Consider the following 12,785-nt stretch of genomic DNA (forward strand, 5'->3'; position numbering starts at 1 on the left):
TCGGACCTCAGAGGAACATGGCGGTCGGGCCCAGGAAGTCCTTCATGCTGTTTTCATTTCTCATTTCCTTATTTCCTCCTGAACGTCTAGAACGTCATCAGAGAGGTGACACGATAAATTAAAGAACTAGACAGGCGATCAATAAAGCCCACGCCCCCACTTAGGCCAAACCCCTCCCCTTTTCAATCAAATCCAACCCTGATTGTGAAACGGTCCAGCAGAGTGCCCCCCCCCCCAGGCGTCTCACGCTGTGAAAGGAAGTGACAAAAGAATCGACCCGCCTCTCAATGAAAATCCATGTAGTGTTTTATGTTTGATTGATAATGTATGTGACGTAGCATGATTTCACAGGAAGTGGAAATAATTAGTGGATCCTCCCCTTTATGGTATCTGGAGCCGATCCATCCAGAAGAGGCGGAGTCAGCACCTCGACACATCCACGCCGAAGCACCTTGCTCCTCTGCCTCCGTTCTGACCTCTGACCCCATGTCTGAACACACAGGTGCGCCATCGAGAAGCATCCGGCCAATCAGGAGAGGCGAGGGGCGGCGTCGGACGGTCGGAGGGGGAGCGATGTCGGGGCAGGGGGGGCATGCGGCCCTGACTCTCCTGTCGTTTCTGCTGCTGTTGTGGCGCCAAGTGGATCCCATTGAAGTCCCACAAGACCGTAAGTGGTTCCGCAATCGGGTCCGTTCAGACACTGAGTCCCAGCCGGAGCCCCCACACACACACACCACCCGTGTTGTGTGTGTGTGTGTGTGGGTGGGGGGGCTCCATACCCACTCATTACTGAAGGTGACAAACATCTCCAGACCAAACAGCTGATTAAATGAAGCAGGAAGACGTTCCAGCTGCACGCACGCACACACACACACACACACACACACACACACACACTTCACAGCTAAGATGATTAGCTTACATCATGAAAGACGATTTGGTACCAGGAGCCTCAAGGACACCCCCTCCCCTCAGCTGTCAGATGGAACGCTGGACGTTCTGTCCTCGTCCTGAGACTCTCTTTAGCATCAAGGCTGTAGTGAAGGCTTCATCTTAACAGGGTGTGACGAGCTTCTTTTCAGATCATTCTCAGACGTCAATGATGAGATGTTCTGGCACCGGTTTGGAGCCACTGAGCTCCAACAGACTTGAACGTCACACGATGACCTGCTGCTGTGTTGCATCGTCTCTAGATACGACTAACATTCCGTGTTTCCGTCCCTGTCTCCGTCTCCCCTTGGCTTTACGTTGGACTAACAGCAAAGATCCTGCAAGACCGTAAGTGTTTCTGCTCAACCGCTGCTGTGTAATGCTTCTTCCTCAGGAGACCATGAACAGAACAGAGGCCCAGCATGGTTAGCGATGCGTTAGCGATGCGTTAGCGATGCGTTAGCGATGCGTTGGCGCCTGCGGACGCTCTGCTGGGTGTGTTTCAGAGGGTGATCGAGCTGCTACCCAGCGGATTCATTTCCACACTAGTTATCTCTCCTAACATGCTTTTAGCACAACCAAGCCGACTGGAAAAGTAGTCTTATGGTTGCCACGGCAACACAGAGGCTAGATATATATAAGTCGGTTGTGGCGTAGATCAGCTGGAGTAGCTTCTGTTGCAGCGGGGAAGGTTTCCATCATCTCGGATGGACGGGAATCCGTTCTTAGTTAGGCCTCTGTCCTCTGGAGCGGCAGCGTCTCCTCTGGTCTTCCTGAAGTGCTAGTTTTCCCGTGTTGCGTGTAACGCACGCGTGAGTGTGTTGTGTACTCAGTGAGCTGTGTGCTGATTGGCTGAAGTGAGCCATTAAATATGCATCATAGACGGAACACAGATGGGACGCGGGGCTACTGATCAAGTTATTCCCTGTATCCGAGTGTAATGTAGGTTTAGGCTGGAGTATGAGGCTGCGGTGCTAACGGTAAATACATAAATAAATGAAGTTACGGCAGTGTTTTGTAAATCTCATGAAAATGAAAATTCATGATGTTTATACAGGAAGTCTTCATCTTTTCAGAAACGACCAGAGCAAATACAAATCCTAGAAGCTGTAAATGTCGCTTAAATAATCAAGATGACTTTAATTTGCTCTAATGAATTTATTTTTTAGTGTGTGTAAAACCTCTTTGTCTCCCCCACAGTGAAGCAGCCCCCCACTATAGTCAAGCAGTCAGTGAAGGACTACATTGTGGACCCCAGAGACAACATCATCATCGAGTGTGAGGCCAAAGGCAACCCGGTACCGAGGTCAGCCCCCCCCCCCCCTCTCTCTCTAATGAAGAAATGGATGAGATCAATACTGAGTCATAAGGAGAGACGGGAGATATGAAGGGAACTGACCACCAGCAGGTGGCACTAGTCAGTTTCTGCATCAGAAAGGGGACATATTCTTTCACCAATTGGCCCTGATGACAATTCAACACACACACACACACATACGCCCCCCCCTGTAGTGGTTACGTCACGGTGGGTTTGACCAGAACAGTGGGTCATTGTTGATCTGGCCACAGATTGGCTTTACGTAAGAAACACACACACACTGGCACACCCACTCACATTCCTGTGTACACAGACACAAACACACACACAACCTGACAATAAGGTCGCTCATGTCCACTGTCATGTCCCCCCCCCCCACCCACCAGAATGGCCATTGTACTCCAATAAAGCACTCAGTTGACCATTCATGAAATATTCAGAGGACGGGATCGTTCACTTATTCACTGTAATCAGTCTGTCACTATACGCGCGCACACACACACACACACACACACACACCGAAGTCTTTTGTACTTGCTGACTGTTTGAACAGTGATCATCTCCCTGGATGCCGAACATGAAACCGATTCACTTCTGAATTTCTGCTTCTTTGCTGACTTGAACTTTTAGCCAATGAAACGTCTCGCTGACTGTGAGGTCATCATGCAGCGGCGTACAACCGAGCTGCTTCTAATATCAACCTGAACGCACTAACGATCCGGTCTGTCGTCTTCTGGTTCAGTTTCACGTGGACTAAGAACGGGAAGTTTTTCAACATCGGGAAAGATCCCAGAGTGACGATGCGGAAACGCTCGGGATCTCTGGAGATCAGCTTCCGGAGCGGCGGCCGTCCTGAGGACTACGAGGGGGTGTACCAATGTTTTGCCACCAACACTTTCGGAGTGGCAATATCCAACAAAATCCTGCTCCGGGTCTCCAGTAAGAACAAAAGCACACAATGCATGGTGGAACCTCACAGGCTAAGCGAGCTTCACCTCCCTTTCTGCCCCTTCACCTCCATTCAGAGGCTCCTCTGTGGCCGAAGGAGGTGCTGGAGCCGGTGGTGGTGACCGAAGGCTCGCCTCTGCTCCTTCGTTGCAACCCCCCACCGGGCCTTCCTCCTCCGTTCACCTTCTGGATGAACAGCGGTAAACAGATGTTCTCGTCGTGTTGTGTGTTTAATGTGTGTGTCCTACAGTTTTATTGTCCTGAAGTAAAGTGCGACCTTCCTGGGAATGTTTATTGATTGTTTATCACATTCTTTATATGGAGGTGAATTTTTAATGGCTCTAATGCAGGGGTCCCCAACAACCGGGCTGCAGCCCGGTACCGGTCCCTGAGGCATTTGTTACCGGGCCGCACAGAAAGAAAAAATTATTTATATAATTTCCGTTGTATTGATTATTATTATTATTGTCAGGTGTTTTATTTTGAAAAACGACTGGATTTTCTCCGACGTAACGTTCACCTGTGAATCTTCACACGTCAAGAGGCTTGTCTTGGTCACGTGACACCTTAAAAAGAATAGAAAAGGAAACTTGCAAACTAAAATAAGTAAAAAACAAACGTCTTTGGAGAACTTCTTTACGAAGGAGGAAGAAGAGGAGGAAGAAAAGGAGCCAGATTTACAAACAGGAGTCGGATTTAAAACACGGTTCATCAGCAGGTGACTCATGCAGCCAGTCCACTCTGCATCATATGTGGAGACGAGCTAGAAAACGAGTCAATGAAGCCTTAAAAACTACTTCAAACTACTCTTTACAGAGCTAAAAGTCTGCAAACACAACGTCTCGCTGAGACCTTTAGGTCCGGAAGAGCCTCAGAGGAGAGGAAGATGATGGGCTTTAGTGAACATTTATCCGCTTCATGTCCTTTTTCTCAGTTTAGCATCTTTTCAGATCCTGTAGAGTAGAACAGGTCAATGAAAAGCCGTATGCGCCATGCATCGGCGCAGCTTGTAGCATCTGATCTGGACTGCTGTCCCGGCAGCCGATTGGTCCCGGGGCGTTTTGCTGATGACCATGTGGTTCATGTCAGTGGGTGCAGATTGCTGTTGACGTTCTGTCTGTCTGGCTGATGAGGCTTCAGGCGGGTTACTAGAGCCGAACAGGACTGATCAGAACATAAAGTGATAGCTTTGACTTCTGAGTTCTTAAGTGTTCACTCGGCGCTGCTGCTCCTCTGTGACTTCCAGGGATGGCTCCGATCCCCCAGGACAAGAGGGTGTCCATGGGTCTGAATGGAGACCTGTACTTCTCCAATGTGTTGGCCAAAGACTCTCAGACGGACTACAGCTGCAACGCTCGCTTCCTGTTCACCCACACCATCCAGCAGAAGAACCCCTTCACCCTCAAGGTTCTGACCAGTGAGTAGAGACTGTTCTCTCGCTACGCCAGCGGTTCCAGCCGAAACGGAACAGGCACATCGCCCTCTAGAGGCAACACTGTGACGCAACATGAAAACGTCGTTTCCTCAGGTTGCTGCAGAAAAGAGACGTCTTACAATGCCACTGACCCCTACGGCGGTGAGTCACTGCCCACCAGGACAGCGCCGGTCCTGTCCACCGCCACGGCCCACTCCCACAGTAACACGACTAGCATGCTAACACGGCGTCCATCGACGGACAGATGATAGAAACCGCTTTAATCTGCTAACCGCTGCTGATGCACAATTAACTTCCTGGTTTCCCATGGAGAAGCCCCCCCCCCCCCTCTAATGTTTCCAGCTCCAGAGTGTCTTTGGAGTGGTACCAGCGATCCGGTAAATATAGAATCGAAGGCGAGAGAATGACCTCTAATGAAAGATAAACCAATACCTTCCTAATTTAATCCTAATTTACACTCGCATAGTAGAAATAAATGTTCATCTAATGAATAATAACAATAATTTCATTTGTTCCATCATCCAGTCCGTTACGTGATCATCGCATCATGAATACACATGCAGTGTATTCATACGCGGTGAAGCCTGGGGGGTGAATGGGTGGCGTCCCTCAGGGAGAAGGTGCACCTTGACTGATTAGATGGCACAATGAATATTCAGCCTGGATTCATCCTGCGGTCGTTGATAGTTAGATACGTATTTATCGGGTCACGACCTGGTCTTTGTTTGGGGAGGAGAAAGGGACTGAAGCTGGAGTGCATCCCGGATCTTATCCCGAATCTTATCCCGGGTCTCCCAGCAGTGCCAGGAGAGGATTTTTCCATGTTTCCAGGTTGCTCACTGCATCACCACCACTAAACATCCAAACCTTATTTTTCTCTTTTCATCCTTATCTTCGTGTCACTAACGTTAACAGCCCCCCCCCCCCCCACGCTGCTGTCTGTGGGAGCAAACAGCTGCTTTAATCCCACCCAGATTTGCATCACAATGGCAGCCAATGCTAATTTAATCCCACACACTTCTCTGCAGGCTGCGGCTCTCTGTCCGCTGGATGTCCACGGCGTTGACAGCATGTGTTCTGAGGTTGAATCCGACTGGACTGAGAATCCAGTCAGTGACTAAAAACTGGTCCAGAACCTTCTCTTGATTCTAAATCTGGATGAAGTTCTTGGTCAGACCAAGCAGCTCTGGAAATTTAATGTCCTTCTTATGCAAAAAAAAAAAAAAAATGTCCTTTGCAAATTTGTTATTTGTTAAAATAATTGCTTTATTACTGTTTTCATTTGGGACTTTGTCCAGTATTAACGTTTAAGATCCGATGCTCTTCCAGTTCTGGTTCGAACCTTCATCCTGACTGTCAGTCGGAGCTGTGATGTCACTAAGAGGAGAGGTCATGTGACCCTCAAGGCCTGATCAGACACACCTTTCACAAAGGGATGCTGAAAGCAGGACAGCAGCTCAGTGACCTCGAAATACATTCTGCAAATACAGCAGAATGTAAATGATAGGACTTCATCTGTTGGGATGGAATTTCCCTTTGGGATTAATAAAGTTTTCTGATTCAAATCAAACAATAATTGAATTGATAAAGATACTGTTTGTTATATATTCATCTTTTGATCTGCCACAATAATGTAATGAATTTAAATGAAAATACATCAAGTTGAGGGCTTTTCTCTTAAATTTTTAGGTGATATTAAAAAATAGATTAATTAGATTAACTAATTACAGATCATAATTAATTAATCGCTCAAATGTTGTAATCGCATGGACAGCACTATTAATTACATCCTAAAGGTCGTCGTCATGCTGCTGCAGGCGACAGTTCTGCTCAGGCAATTAGCTATAGTGGCTACGGTTTAATCCAAAACCGATGGGAAGAAGTAACGTGAGTTTGTAGATTAATGCTGCCGACTAGATGACCTTTAACAAATAGTTTGATATTAAACTAATCTCATTATAGCAGGAGAAGCCGCATTATTTAACCTTTAAATGCCAATCTGTGCCATTGCTGTTCCCCCGGTGAACATAAAGCAAGATCAATGACGCTGTTGTTGTTCCTGCCGCCCTTAATGTCCTCCTGTGAGACTCGCCAGAGGGGAGGCGAGCCGTTTAAAGGCTGCAGAGGGACGAAGCCGGTCCAGAGATGGAGCACAGCCGCAGGGAGACGACCGGCGTAATGGCATTAGATTGATGTGGCAGGGCTCAGAGACGAGGGTTGGCTTCCTGGCAGGAAGTGAGTCATTGTGCAGAGAGCCACTGTGATGCTCCTGGATTTAAATCTGTGTGTGTGTGTGTGTCGCAGGCCGTAAGGTAGCAGAGTCCATGCCGTCCTTCCTGTCACCTCAAGGGAGAGAGAGCTCCAAAGTGGTTCTACGAGACGAGCAGCTGCTGCTGGAATGCATCGCTGCCGGACTGTAAGCTCAACTTACACCCCAGGAAGCGCAGGATGAGGCTTGTTTTTCAAAATAAAAGCCGGTCAAGTTCTGCTGAGATGGACTCTGAAAGTTATTTGATGATGCAACCAAACACAACCCATGAATCTGCTGTGTAATCTAAACCAAGCTCCTCCCACCTGTGTTGTCTCTGCCCCTCTCCCCCCTCCCCCCCCTTGCAGTCCGACTCCCGCGGTCAAGTGGTTCAAGAAGGGCGGCGACCTGCCGGGGCAGAAGGTGAAGTTTGAAAACTTCAATAAGACCCTGAAGATAATCCCCGTGTCCGAGGAGGACGCCGGCGAGTACGTGTGCATGGCCAGCAACCAGCTGGGCAGCATACGACACTCCATCAACGTTCAGGTCAAAGGTGAGGCCGTGTTCACGCACATGCAACGGCCCATGTTTGTGTGTTAGCCCATCATTCTAACCTGACTCCACGTGTTTGGCAGCTGCTCCCTATTGGCTGGACAAACCTACAAACCTGGTGCTCGCCATGAACGAGAACGGGCGGCTGGTGTGTCGGGCCAACGGCAACCCGAAGCCCGACATCCAATGGCTGGTCAACGGGGAACCGATAGAGAGTACAGACAGCGTCCTGCCCTCCTTACCGCTGATTCAGCCATCTTGCTGTGATGCTGTTGAATGTTTCATCGTTGGCTCTCCCTTTCCTCGTCCTCGCCCTCACCCCAGGTGCGCCCCCCAGTCCGAGCAGGCAGGTGCTGGATGACACCATCATGTTTCGCTCGGTGCAGATGGGAACCAGCGCCGTCTACCAGTGCAACGCCTCCAACCACCACGGCTATCTGCTGGCCAATGCCTTCGTCAGCGTCCTCGGTGAGGCTCGATAGAGGCCGACCGGGACAAACCCCGACTTATTCCTTATTTCGGCTCCATTGTGTCGCAGTGTGCACTCAGGATTCACTTAGTGCAGGTGTAAATGTGACGTCTGATTTCTGGGCCCGTGTGTGGTGTGAAGTGAACGGAGTGTTGTCATCACGTGTCTTTGCAGATATGCGTCCGAGGATGCTCGGCTCCAGAAATGAGCTGATCAAAGTCATCGAGAACAACCACATCTTCCTGGACTGCCCCTATTTCGGCTCCCCCCTGCCCGACCTACGCTGGTCTGCATCTCATGCTTGATTGTCGACCTAAATACAAAAATAGTGGAAATAGTGTTTTGTCTCTTTGAGGAAGTTGATTTTTGTTTTAGCCACGCCCCTTCATCTTCTGTCGTTAGGTTTAAGAACGGGCTGGGCAGCGTGCTGGATGGGGGTCAGTTCCGCGTTCACATCAACGGGTCGCTGGAGATCCGACGGGCCCGAGCAGAGGACGAGGGCACCTACACCTGTGTGGTCAGCAACCTCCTGGGCCAAGACGAGAAACAGGTCCGGCTGAAGGTCAAAGGTCAGACATGATGTCACCGCACCCAGCGTCCAATGATTCCCTCTGTGAAAGATGAAACATGACTCCAATCATATCCGATATGAACTATCATTAAACATGTTTTCTGATTCTGATCCAGAATGAGGTCAGAATAAATATTACATTTTAACATTAAAACCCATTTATGGATTAAGAAATCGGTTAAAAATACACATCAACTCTGATTCACTTTGACTTTTCATGGTTGGTGTATAAAGATACCAAGAACAATCTAGAACCTTTTGATCCACCTCAGAACCGACTCGTATCGTTGAGACGCCGGAGCACATGTCGGCCGTCAGAGGAGCCTCGGCTCAGTTCAGGTGTAAGGTGAAGTCCGACCCCAGCCTGCCCGTCGCCGTGGTCTGGACAAAGGACGACAAGCCTCTGAGCCTGGGATGGAGGTAAGGGCAGCGACACCGACCCGGAAAACCCCAAAGCACGTGACCATCCCGCATCTGGTCATATTTCACGTTACCTTCTAAAGATGAACTCAAGCGTGGATTCTGGTTGTGTGGTTTTCATCTGGTACGTGGCAACGAGTCCTGTGGCTGTAAGAGCATCGTCTACTTGTCAGAAGGTCGGTGGTTTGAGCCCCAGCCCCTCGGTGACTGTCTGTGTTTGTGTCCCAGGCTGAGGAAAGACGAAGAGTCGCTGACTATCTCCAACGTCAACGAAGGCGACGAGGGAAGCTACACCTGCAGAGCCAAATCAGAGATAGACGAGGACTCGTACTCCGCCCGCCTCACTGTGAGAGGTACCCACCCACACGGGTCGGGGGGGGGGGCAGCTTTAACCAAACGTATAGTGATACCCTGGTGTTGGGTCGACGTTCTGTGTGAATGCTGCTTTGACATTGGAGACTTTTGCTTTAGAAGTCAGAGAAGAATAAATCAATGACCTTTTGACCTTCACCACAAAACGTTTGCTTGACGTACACCTTTCAGATGGTTTAATTTAAAAGTCCGCTGGTATACGTTTCAAGCGTTAAAAGCGTTTCAAACATGAACCAGAACCAGAACAAAAGTCTCAAATGTCGAAACTACAACGTCCTAAACTCTGGAACCTTAATATCAGATGGCTGTACTAAATGAAATGTTAACTATTGTGCTCCCTTGCTGTTGATTGGCTGCTAGACTAACATGCAAACTCTAACCTTTACACCTGCTTCCTGGTCCTTGACCACCCCCCCCCCCCCCCCACACAGAGGAAGCCTCCCTCCACCCCTCAGTCTCTAGTGCCTTGCCTCCAGGTAACACACGTCAGGGTGGACATCTGTCTTTCTTTCTGCTTCCTGTCCTGTGTCTTTTGTCCTCGCTGCTCCTTAACATGTGCCTCTGTTCTGAAAGTTATTCATTATTTAATCAAAGGTTATTTCTGTTCTGTTGGAGAGAAGATGCTGGTTTGATAAGAATTAAGATGCATGGACAACAAATCTTAATGTTTGGAGGTTAGAATAAATGCATGCCTGTTCCTGAGTATGTCTCTGTGTTTAACCAATGATATTATTATTGTTATTATTATTATTATTGTGTCAAAATGAAATAACTTTTAATATGTGTCCCCTGCCCCGTAGACCGTCCAGACCCTCCTATGGACTTGGATCTTTCTGACCCAGCTGCCCGCAGCGTCCGCCTCACCTGGATCCCAGGAAATGAGCACAGGAGCCCAATCACAAGTCAGTGAACCCACACACTTCCTGTACCTGTGCACTTACATATCCCTCCGTTGCAGCTTCATCAGTTCAGGGTATTCAGATCGTTGTCCATGAAGCAGCTTTCAGTCCTCTCTCTCCAAATATAGCGGTGAAATGCACAGCCAGAATGGAAAGCCAGAAAGAGTTGGTCTCGGGTCAATCAAGAAAGAAATGATGACCACGAAGCTCTTTAAAACGTGCCCAGCTTCTTCAAGGGTTTCTTAGGATGGCTTGTAATGATGGACAACCATAAACTGGCTCCCACAGCTTTAACTGTCCCTGGTTTCAAGCTGTCTGTGTGTCTCTGCAGACTTCCTGGTCCAGTTTGAGGAGGACCATTGGGAGCCAGGCAGGTGGCAAGACCTGTCCGAGTACCCTGGAGACCTAAACTCGGTCATCCTTCAGCTAGCCCCCTTCGTCAACTACCAGTTCAGGGTCATTGCCGTCAACTCAGTGGGCCCGAGTCAGCCCAGCCGGCCCTCGCCACGATACAAGACCAGCGGCGCAGGTGAGGAGCGCTATGGTCTCCATGAGTGTCCTTTAAAATATCTTTGAGCCGTTGTTTTACCATCAAAATGTACCAACATTAAAGAGCAAGCAGATAAAGGCACTCCAGAAGCTGCTGTTAGACTGTGGACATGTTTGTTGGAGGTGATGCTTTTCCATGCAAACACGTTATGTTGTGTTAAAACAAGCCCCAGATGCCGTCCCCAAAGGTCTCCAAGGATGGGGCTCCAAGAAGGACAACATGGAGATCACGTGGGAGGTAAGTTGCGCGAGTCGAGACTTCTGAAGTCTGAAGTCTCTGAAAAAGATTTCAAAGGTTCATGATTTAATGCTACAAAGGAGTTTCTTGTGAGGAATGTAACTCTACCTCCGCCATGTAGTTCTATATCCATGCTGGAAACAGAGATGTGGTCCTCTCATCACACTTACCTTGACCTTCTCTAAGTGCTGCTTCTTTTTTCCAGCCTCTGCTTGATCTGGAGAGAAACGGACGGAATCTGCACTATAGCGTTTGGTGGAGGCGGAAGGATTCAGGGGAGGAGTGGAGTAATGTGACCACGGTGGGGTCCAGGCATGTCGTGGAGAACACTGAAACTTATGTGCCTTACGACATCAAAATCAAGGCTAGGAATGAGTTTGGACCAGGACCCGAATCTAATGTGGTGATCGGATACTCCGGAGAGGACGGTAAGTAGATTCACAATCAGTTTATGGAATCTTCAGGGTATTATCCTGCTTATACTGGGATCACTTAGCAGAAAAAAGAAAGATCTTAAGTCCCAACTCCGCCCTCTACATAGTTGGACAAAGGAGTCTGGATTTATTTTAAGCGGAGACCGGGTGAAAGTGTTGAGTGTGACCTTCTTTCTGTCTTCAGTGCCCACCGATGCCCCCACTGAGCTGCGAGTGTCCAAAGTTGACAGCACCAAGGCGAACATCCATTGGAGACCCGTGGACATGAAGTCTGTCCGGGGAGCGTTCAAGGAGTACAGAGTGAGACCAGCGGAGTTTTTGTGATGCGACCCCTCAGCAGAGTTTCATAGCCTCACCTTCTTTTCACCCATTAACCCTTTCATTCCTCATCTACCCCCCAGCTCTTCTACTGGCGAGAGTCAAGTCGGGTTCCAGGTCTGGTGGTCAATAAGGAAAAGAAGACTAAAGGTTTCTTTTCCACTGTGGCCGAGCCGGCGGGCATCCTCACCGACCTGGTACCCTACTCGAGATACAAGATGTTCATGGTCGTAGCCAACAACCGCTTTGAGGGTCCGCCTAGCAACACAGAGGAGTTCAACACCAGGATCGGCGGTAAGATCGTAGATCCGCCAACATATCCAGGGGAAGGCTGACAAAGAAATGCCCACTTCGTTTATTTGCACCATTTCCTGTCGTTGTCAGCCACGACCGGAGTAAACACAACTTCTGCCTTGTGTTTAGCATGAAGACCATTTGGACGTTTGTCTTCACAGCATCACCTCAATGCTGATGAACTTTTCTGAAGCGCTAATATGTGACACAAAAACACAAATTCATTCATTTGCTGATCTTTTCTCTTGCAGTTCCGGACGCTCCAAGATTCTTCAGGATAAACCGCAGAAATTTCGACACCCTCTACCTGGAATGGGACAAACCTGTTGAGCCCAATGGTGTTCTGATCGGGTACCAGTTAAAGTACCACACAGGTGAGCTGCTCATGAGCTGTTTGGAGGTAATGATCCAGATATGCCAGCCCGCCCGCCCCGTGCCAACCCTCTGTGAATGTGTGCAGTCAACGGCTCCAGCGGGGGTCGTGTCCGGGTGGAGACCTTCCTCCCGAATATGACGGACTTCACCCTCCGTCTGCCGGACCGATCAACCCGCTTCAGGTTCTACCTGGCGGCGCTCACGCAGGAGGGGGCTGGGGAGGTCTTTGTGGAGGAATCGCCCCATTTCTCTAATGAAGGTGAGCGTTTGATAACCAAAGGAAAAAAACCCACAAGTTTCACATGCTGTGTTCCAAAAAGTGACATCGGCAGTCAAGTCGGCGATGCGATTTGTATGACAAAAATAAAATATGTTTCCGCCAAAGGCTACGCAACGCATCAAAGCCCTGATGGTT

General features: G+C 49.0%; 1 protein-coding gene across 1 annotated transcript in view; it reads left to right on the top strand.

The window, feature by feature from the left end:
* Positions 1–12,785, top strand: part of nfasca (neurofascin homolog (chicken) a) — a 32,448-nt gene that overhangs the window by 8,556 nt on the left and 11,107 nt on the right. The window contains exons 3-26 of the mRNA XM_068742482.1: positions 503–667; positions 1,261–1,278; positions 2,131–2,236; positions 2,991–3,187; positions 3,274–3,396; positions 4,443–4,617; positions 4,735–4,772; positions 6,936–7,047; positions 7,248–7,432; positions 7,515–7,644; positions 7,748–7,899; positions 8,075–8,186; positions 8,303–8,469; positions 8,744–8,891; positions 9,120–9,244; positions 9,695–9,739; positions 10,064–10,165; positions 10,494–10,691; positions 10,879–10,949; positions 11,155–11,377; positions 11,568–11,683; positions 11,785–11,995; positions 12,247–12,369; positions 12,456–12,629. Coding sequence (XP_068598583.1) covers positions 574–667; positions 1,261–1,278; positions 2,131–2,236; positions 2,991–3,187; positions 3,274–3,396; positions 4,443–4,617; positions 4,735–4,772; positions 6,936–7,047; positions 7,248–7,432; positions 7,515–7,644; positions 7,748–7,899; positions 8,075–8,186; positions 8,303–8,469; positions 8,744–8,891; positions 9,120–9,244; positions 9,695–9,739; positions 10,064–10,165; positions 10,494–10,691; positions 10,879–10,949; positions 11,155–11,377; positions 11,568–11,683; positions 11,785–11,995; positions 12,247–12,369; positions 12,456–12,629 — 3,145 coding nt within the window. The 5' untranslated portion in view covers positions 503–573. The remainder of the gene's footprint in view (positions 1–502; positions 668–1,260; positions 1,279–2,130; positions 2,237–2,990; positions 3,188–3,273; positions 3,397–4,442; positions 4,618–4,734; positions 4,773–6,935; positions 7,048–7,247; positions 7,433–7,514; positions 7,645–7,747; positions 7,900–8,074; positions 8,187–8,302; positions 8,470–8,743; positions 8,892–9,119; positions 9,245–9,694; positions 9,740–10,063; positions 10,166–10,493; positions 10,692–10,878; positions 10,950–11,154; positions 11,378–11,567; positions 11,684–11,784; positions 11,996–12,246; positions 12,370–12,455; positions 12,630–12,785) is intronic.

This window comes from Brachionichthys hirsutus, chromosome 8 (assembly GCF_040956055.1).
Source record: "Brachionichthys hirsutus isolate HB-005 chromosome 8, CSIRO-AGI_Bhir_v1, whole genome shotgun sequence".
In the NCBI taxonomy this organism is placed as follows: domain Eukaryota; kingdom Metazoa; phylum Chordata; class Actinopteri; order Lophiiformes; family Brachionichthyidae; genus Brachionichthys; species Brachionichthys hirsutus.